At 36.1% G+C, this 9,063-nt stretch overlaps 1 protein-coding gene and 1 long non-coding RNA gene across 2 annotated transcripts in view; both read right to left on the bottom strand.

The window, feature by feature from the left end:
• Positions 1–3,306: 3,306 nt before the first annotated feature.
• On the bottom strand, positions 3,307–4,072 carry LOC149131715 (short-chain collagen C4-like; the record flags this gene model as incomplete). Its single annotated transcript, XM_089337843.1, has 1 exon — positions 3,307–4,072. A coding segment is annotated over one exon (471 nt), but the record flags the coding sequence as incomplete, so codon positions are not given.
• LOC149131716 (uncharacterized) overlaps positions 3,963–9,063 on the bottom strand; it is a 6,753-nt gene continuing 1,652 nt past the window's right edge. Inside the window, exons 2-4 of the long non-coding RNA XR_016237675.1 lie at positions 8,121–8,172; positions 5,372–5,446; positions 3,963–4,101 (exon numbers count right to left, since the gene is read on the bottom strand). This is a non-coding gene — a long non-coding RNA (uncharacterized LOC149131716). The remainder of the gene's footprint in view (positions 4,102–5,371; positions 5,447–8,120; positions 8,173–9,063) is intronic.

The following is a 9,063-nucleotide window of genomic DNA, read 5'->3' on the forward strand; positions in this document are numbered from 1 at the left end:
CGCCAATGCAGGATCGAAATGTACTAAAGACAAATCTGACGTTAAAACTTTTCATTTTGTCGAACACATTCTGACAATGTATGAAACCAATTCCACTTTATACCTTTTTTTTTTAGTAAATTATTTAGTGGTGCACTTACCTTGTCCATGTTTTGCATATAAATCTGATAATAGTTTGCAAGTCCCAAGACAGCTTGTAAAGTAGATATATTTGTCGGGGTGGGGGCATACTTTTAAATGCATTTGCCCTCGATGGATCAGGTCGACAACCATTCATATAAGTGACTAGTCCTAAGTACTTAATTTTAGGCAAGAAAAATTTGTATTGCTTCTCACCCAGTTTGAAACTGTAACCTGTTTTTTTTTTTCATCTGATCACAGGATTCACTTTTAATTAATATATCATCCAGGTAAGTCATCGTGAATTCACATTCTGCAAGCATCGCACCCATCACTTCTTGGAATATAGCAGGAGCAACTTTTAGGGCAAAAGGAAACCGGTTAAATTTGTATAGATGTTTATGGGTATTAATTATTAGAGGCTCAGAACATTCGTCTTTCACCAGTATTTATAAGTAAAAATTAGAAAGATCTAATTTCCAGAACAATTTACCACCATTTCGTTTCGAGGAGATTTCCTCTGGGCTAGGTAGTGGGTAGTTATACCGTCTTAAACATTCGCTTAGTCCATCGAGAAATATGCACCTACCCGAAATTTATGGTTATTCTTCTTTACATACACTACTAGAGACACCCAATCTGAATAGGCCATTTTTTAATCACACCCCTTTTTCCAAGTCTGTCTAATTCCTTATTCACTTGATTCAGTGCCGCAAATGATACATTACGTCTGGTTTTGAAACCTGGTAATAAATTTTCTTTCGCCTGAAATTTTGCTCAAAATTTGTTGCGCCGATCCAACCCATCCGACAAAAATAAAACGATCGAGAACAAATTTTTCACTTCTTTTTTAAAAGATCTTCTGACTCTATTTTAAGACTGGCGCATTACCTCACTACATTTTTACAAAAAATATTTATGGGTAAATCCCATAAGTCGAACAGTTCCATCTAGTAAGTTCTAAAAAGGTTGCTTATATATTTTAATACATAAGCTTTCGCTTTTATAGTCTTACAGCGATATGTATCGTTACAGATAATTTCGCCTTTAATTATTTTTGTAATACCCGAGACTCCACGTGCAATCATCAAGGTTTTCTGTAGTGTAGGTTTTCTGATTGTTTTCCATGTGTTTTCATTAATTAATGTCACTACTTGTATCTAACAGTAATTTTACATTTGTATTATTAATTTTTACATACACAGATTTCCTTTGAATCTCGTTCGTATTTCTTGTCACCGATAAACTGTTTACATGATTTTTGCTGTTCAACCATTTTCTAGGTTTTGTTTTACACCGTGATATTTTATGACCTACCTTCCCACACTAGAAGCATTTTCGAGTTTTATAAGGACAGTCGAATCTGTAGTGTAATACCCCACATCCAAAACATGGCTTAATTTTCTGCTTTTCATTTCTTAATGTCGGTCGCACCGACCGTATATGAGAAAAGTTCCTTATTTCAGTTTGTTCCGTATCGTGCCTTAGGTTACGAATTTCTGCATCTTCTTTCGCCGTTAAAGCGACAGTTAAAACAACACACGTCGAACTAACACCGTCAGCTGTCACTCACTGTTTACTCAGTTTCTATTTATTATCATCAGTTAGTCCACTTTCAGTCACATAGAGGTATTCAGGACTCTCCCATGACAGACAATGATTTAAGTCGGATGGATGCTGAACGTTTCTATTACGCCTGCATAAATGAATAGCAAACAGCCTTGGAGTGCTGGCCAGTTTAGTAGTGGCAAACTTTCTTTAAACCACCTCGGAACCATTTGCCAGAGGGTGAGCAGTGTAATGCTCGTGATGTACTGCTCACTCACTCGGAATGCAACTGAATACCTCCATTATCACATAAGATAAAGCAACCAAGATCCATGCACGCCACCTATGAGTTAAAAATTACAACCTTCCAGCTTTTAATGCCAGTATGATTCATTACTCTTCCATTTCCGTTGGCCTCCTTTGAACCTCCTTTTACCGTTCCAAGGGTCCAAGATCAATCTGCGCGCAAATTTGTTTTGTGTAGATAAAGTGTTGAGCTGTACTGAGCCCATTTTTCAACACACCCATATATAACACTAATGGCACAAACGAAGTGGAGACAACCAGAAAAGCTACCACACTTCAAGTCTTTTTTATATATATATATATATATACGACTTTAGTTTCTTCTTGAAAGACGTTCTAACGACAATTAGTGATCCTTCATTCCCATTGGTTAAGAGTTTCTTACTCCAACTTCTTCCGTGAACGATGACTCAACTGAACTAATATGTCTTTTGACAGAACTTGTCTATCGTCCTGCAAGTTGTACCATGAAAACCAACCTCCTTTCTTGATTGGGTTGGCGGTTTAGTCTCCGACGGACCGATCTTGCATCGAGTTACTCTGGACAAGGCATACATACACAGGAATATCTACCTTTAAAGTTGATTCGTTTTATAAGTGTCTAAACACAAACGTGGTCTTGTCGCATCAGTACAAATGCCATTTGACTGGGGACACTATTTCGAAGGTCCCGGTATTCATACATAAAATAAATACTGTGGTTTCACATTGTTATTATTGCTGTCGTGATCGAACATGCTTACGGCACGCAAGTAGTTGCATAAAGGATGTGGCGCCTCCAAAATAGCCATCTTCTCAACGACACCATATCTTCGTTTATCTAAGGACTAGTCTACACCCTCCAACACATAATGATGAATCCTATTGGATATGGTGAGACAGTCTCAATATATCACACAGTTTATACATAGTAACTTGGTTTACCCTGAGTATATTTGTACGTCGTTTTGCCTTCTTTACTCTGTATTTTATGTGTGTTGCAAATGTTGTAAAGGAATGTATGTAACTCCTAGTACTTTGTTTCTTTGCTGTGAGTTTGCCATTTTTATGCTCTTGAGTGAGAAAATTCAGCATATTTGAGGTTCACTGGTGATTTCATTTGTTATTCTTGTACATCGTTGTTTCAGGTCTGGTACAAGGAAGTAAGCGTTGCGTGATCCGACTATGAGAATCTTCATTGATTTTGTGGCGGGGTTGCGAGACAGCTATATGTTGAAAATGGAGGAGTCGACCATTACATGCATACCTGTCAAAAATGATGAAGAGATCATATATTTCTATGATGTTATTTCAATTTGACTTTCTTGATATTTAAGAGAACGCAAACTACAGTTGAACGCAATATCATTTTATTTCCACATTTTAGTATGATGAACTGATCCTTATACAATATTTTTCTAGAATTATTCTATTAACATAATTCTCACATTTTCTGGCGTCTATTTTCTCTCGGTTGGAATATTTTTCTTCCGGCTAGTAGGACAGATTATTTTAACGATTTACATAACACTAATAAAATATTATAAAGAAGAATTTAAAATTTCTATATTACTTTCTGATAGCATATCATGTCTTGTAATTGGACAACACGAATTTTCATAAGAAAGCGAATTCCGCTATACAGCCTTCAATATTTACTGCACACAACACAGCTTAGTTCTCGACCATTTATATACGGTGGACATGGCAATGACCCACAAATACCCTGGACGAAATATAATAAAGCTCCATTTTCGTTTCTGTAACCAGCTGCATCAGCTTCTGGTGCATAGTCCACACACACATATTCATGTCTGCCCTTATGGCTATTTCGCTCGGCCATCAAATATCCTGAATACTCAGTTGACCAACCAGGATAGCACTCTGTCCTGGCTGGTAATATCATAACAACAGCAGGTTGGCGTGTCAAACAGACAGCACACGGAACGTTGTGTTGATGAAGTGATTTCGCGTTAGCAAAAGAAAAGAGTTTATTAGTTGGGTACAGGCCTAGTTGATATTCACTGCCATAAATGAAACCACCCCCTTCAACTTTTGTAGAATAATTGGCCCAAATGGGGTCGTTAGGTAAACATAAGAGATTACTTCCACCACCTGTTTAGTCATGCATTGATCCACCAACCACACCTGGAATTGGTAAGAATATATCAAGTCAATAAAATATAAAGTTAAGTTATATGTTAAATAAGAAAAACGTAGATTAAAAGAAATCCTTCAAAAGGAACTTTCAATGTCAATATTGCCATAAATACGTTACGCAAGATTTCTCTATGCGTGATTAGATGTGTATCTTTGTGAGTTTGTGTGTGTGCGTGTGTATGTGTGTGTGCACGCGCGTGCGCAGCTAAAGCACCCGCTTCATCGTGAACAGATCACGCCTAAATACACGTCATGGCCACGTAGGCGTTATTTGATTCACCACTGATATTATTTTACGTCTAAATTATTGTGAGTAGAGAAGGAATTGTAAGGTTCAGTTTCGGATGAATTGAGAGTTGGGTAGGAAACCGTTCAGGGTTAGTTTATAGAAAAAGAAAATCTGTTCTTCTGTATGTCAAGCAAAAACCAATCGCGTTTAAGGAAAGTGAGGTTGAATGGGGAAAAGGCAGGAAATAGTGGCATCCGATTGGATAGATCAGAATTGCCTTACCACGATGCACTAGCGTGATTACGTGGTGAGATAGTGCGTAGTTAATGGATACAGTCCTTACGTACCTACATTTATGAATTAGAAGATTTGAGGTATTTAGTCCACATTGTACATTGTGCGGTCATTTCAGTCACCCTTTAAAATCCGATGTCGCTATAATCAACCTGTAGAATTTGTGTTGAATTTAGCCAACACCTACAAATTTTGGGCACTCTAATTAATGTTAGTCAAGCTGTCATCCTTCACAGGTGGTGAGTGACTCACGAACAATTCTACCGTCCACCACAATTTGATATCTACAATCCATGGCAGTTTTCATCACAATAGAGGACATCAATCTGGTCACTATCTGTAATAATCTTTAAAAGACATTTACATTCTGTGATTGGGTTTTCGTGCACCTAATATGACATTCTGGTCATGTGATCATACTTGACAATATTTATACTGATCGGGTATGATGAAATAAATACAACGGGGTAAGTAGACTTGTGCAATCGCTAGAGAATCTATAAGCGCTGTTTAAATCGTGATATACTTATAACAGGATATATATTTGTGTACATTAAAAAAAGGGAGGGAGAGAGACGGGAGGAGGGAGAGAGACGGGAGGAGGGAGAGAGGCGGGAGGAGGGAGAGAGACGGGAGGAGGGAGAGAGACGGGAAGAGGGAGAGAGAGGGCGAGAGATGGTGAGAGATGGTGAGAGAGGAAAAGAAAGAGAGAATAATAATATGGAATATACTAACCATTATATACCAGACTTGAATAACAAGGACAGGTTGTTCTACCCCACCGGGTATACAGTGATCCAGGATTGGGTCCTGTGAAATTAAAAAGAGAACAGGGTAGTGCAACAGAAATAAATGGTGAAGCATGTAAGGAAAGAATTTCTTGGCTAGAAATTAATGGATTTTGGTGTGACAATAGTTGGAAATGAGGAAGGAAGGATAGGTGAGGAATTGATGGAGAAGAAAGAAAGAAAGAAAGAAAGAAACAAACAAACAAACAAAGGAACGAGAGATTTATCTTGAGAAATCACATTTCTGAACGGGAAAATTCTTTTTACTGTGAACGTCAAGTTGATTCCGGGAAATATTCACCCAAAGCCATCGGTGAATGTATACTTAACTTCAACTTTTAGTTACTCGTAAAGATTTGCATGATTCATCGCTAATTCACTTCTCAGCCGAATTGAATGCGGTTTTTAGCAATGATCATCCAATCTTCAGCTAAATTTTAAGATAAAATAATTCAAGGTTGGTTTATTAAATAAAAGTCAAGGTCAAAATACATGAAATCAAAACAGGAGTGTAAGACAAAGATTGGGCTTTGAATCAACATATATAGGTTATTTTTAAAGGAATGTATATAATTAGGTTTGAAAGAAAGTGCTCATTGCGAAGAATCTTTTGGTGAAAACTATTAGCTGGGAAAAAGTTGTATGAATTTAAGTGACAAAAAAAAAAAGATAAGTAACCCTAAAAATTAATTTTTATTCAAAATATCTCAGCTTTCATTAAAGAAAATTGTACGGTAGCTATGTTCAAATGAAAGTGCTATATGAGACGAAATTATGACGAAAACCGTGTCAAACGACTAGCTACAGTAAAAATGGTGTGGCTTAAGTAACGAAGAAAAAGTAATCATCTGATTGCAATGATCACATTGCTTAATGTTAGATAGCGCTTGAATGGAGTTAGCGAGGGACGGGGCTTGATTCTCTGTGGTTGTTGCTAACCACTTCCTTCCCATTTTGTGGGTGAAAGAGCTCCCTGAGAAGAACCTTATGGTCAAAGCCTTCTCAGAAAAATATTAGCTACAAAGACAGTTCAGTGACTTTAAGTGACGAAAGGTAAACGCGACCATTATAAGAAATCAAAGTATTTATCTCTTTTTCAATGAAGAAATATATTATATGAACTTAAATGGAAATCTTCATCGACACGAATATGTTGGAGAACAGCCCTTCTAAAAATATTAATCATAAAATCAGTTATTATTATTATTATTATTATTATTATTATTATTATTATTATTATTATTATTATTATTATTATTTTACAATATGCTTTAGAATATATACACATTAAAAACATTAAAATATAAATTTTCACTCATTACCACAACTAATTATTGATGATTCTTTTAGAATATAACATTATTTTAATATATATTTATTTATGATAGATATGTTGCTATTAATACTTTGTAATATTTAAGTGTAAACAGAATTTAACGTTTGGCAAATATCAATATTTAAAAGCTATTTTCAATAGTTTCAATTTTCAATTAGAAAGGTGAATATAATTAATTATAATGAAAGAAGCATTGCTTTTAAAAAGGTGAATTAGAATGAGAAATGGCGGAGCACAATCCTAGAATATTCTTCAGTGTTGAACCTGAAAAAGTATAAAACATGCAATAATTAAGCCTGCAAATGTACAGAGCACGAAGTTAGAAAGCCTAAATTATTGCTACCGAAGATATAATTTAAAACTAACTTAGTAATACATGCCCTTTCGTGGGGGTTTTTTTTTTTTTTTGGAAAATACTAGCTCTAGCAGCAAAATTTTCAGTTTAACATGCCATCTTCATTTTGGTTTCCGTGCTTATCTTTAATTATGGTCAGGAATGTTTGGTAACGACTGAAATAGCACGACAGGAAATACAAACATCCGAAATGAGGATCTTCCGAGGGATCTCTGCAGTAATGTTACTCCACTGGGTTGGCTGCTCAGAGATCAGGAAGTATCTCCAGGTCGAACCTCTGCTTCTCTTTATTGAAAGGTCACAACATCGGTACTACGAACATGTGATTTGAATCTCACGGTAAAAGAATCACAAGACGGATTCTTCAAGCTGAATCAACGGGCAGTAGATCTACGGGCAGATAGTACCCATCGGCTCAGTTTGGTTTCACTTATCAACATAACCGGTAATTTTAATAAGAACTGCCTATATCTGGAAGGGCTCTCTAAAAGAAATACCTGTGGAATCTACACCCACGAATCTCCAAGAATTAGTGGATGGTTTTATTGATTCAATTTGTTACTACAACACAGTGTGCACCCCATTTTTTTCTGTCTACGCTAAAATTAAAGCTGAACTGAAGATGACTCCTTTATATTGTTCCAGATAATAGTCATACATATTCACAAAATTTCTCTCATATATTGACGTGACCCTGAACATAAAAACATATAAACACAGTATAATAGCATAGTAGAGTTCTTTTTCATTTAAGAATTTATGGTAAACTAGATGATATTCTAAAATGAATTTAGGTAAGGTTGTGTATTTCGTAGAGCAGATAAGGATAGTAATATAAAAAAAAAACAATGTAAAGTTAAAGAAATCAGAGGCCCGTTGGTGAGGAGACACAATTCAATGATTTTAGCTAAAAGAGATTGAAACTGAATATTCTATAACACCTAACCTAGTCTCCGAATATTTCTTCTACGTTTTTATCATGTACGATATAAAATTAGTTCTTACTTGGCGTGGGAAAAGCTTTATCATCGAGAGATCTCTTGAAGACTAAACGGTTCTGTGAAAAAATCAAAAAAAAAATCATACAAATAGAATTTCAGAAAAGTTATCATTGTTGGATTAGAATTTAAACTAAGCGATATAATGATGAGATTTTTGAACAGTATCTTAGGAATATGACAGTGACAACCTCATTGTTAATTCCACTTAATTTACAACGTTGTGTTACAACTTGCTGCCTTACCCGCATTCTTCTGTGAGACGGATATTCCTTTATTTCTTGTTTTTATATGGCAAAAGCATATCCATCGCATGAGAGCTAATATTCCTGTATTTTATATAGAGCGAAGAGTAATTTTCATGTCTGTGTCTGTGTATTTGAAAATTGTTTGAAACGTAGTCATACATGTTTTTCTATTAATATACATTCAGCCATATTTCTGGGGCTCTATTGTTCAAGAGATTGTGCAAAATTTCCCATTACGTGCCTCTATTCCCCAATCAAAGAATACTTTCCAGGAAGCTCTTATTATTCATTATTTACATTATTTACATTTGACGGATATTTGTCCTCCTCCTGTTTGTTATCACAAAGTTTCGGCTGATATACCCTCCAGCTTTCATCAGGTGTCTTGCAGAAATTCCGAACACATACGCACACACACACACGCAAGCACACACATACACACATACGCGCACGCACACATACACGCACAAACACCAATGCATACACACAAGCACACACACACGCACACAAACACACGCACACACTCGTTCGCACACACATGCGCACGCGCACGCACACATACACACACACACACACACACACACACACACACACACACACACATGTGTCCCGTTAGCAAATAAAGTTGATATTGAGTGAACGATGCTTAGTACCAGGTAAAGATGCTTAGCTTGTTCACTCGCATCCCGTCGATTTCATGGG

This window comes from Octopus bimaculoides, chromosome 20 (genome assembly GCF_046866305.1).
Source record: "Octopus bimaculoides isolate indiv1 chromosome 20, ASM4686630v1, whole genome shotgun sequence".
In the NCBI taxonomy this organism is placed as follows: Eukaryota; Metazoa; Mollusca; class Cephalopoda; order Octopoda; family Octopodidae; genus Octopus; species Octopus bimaculoides.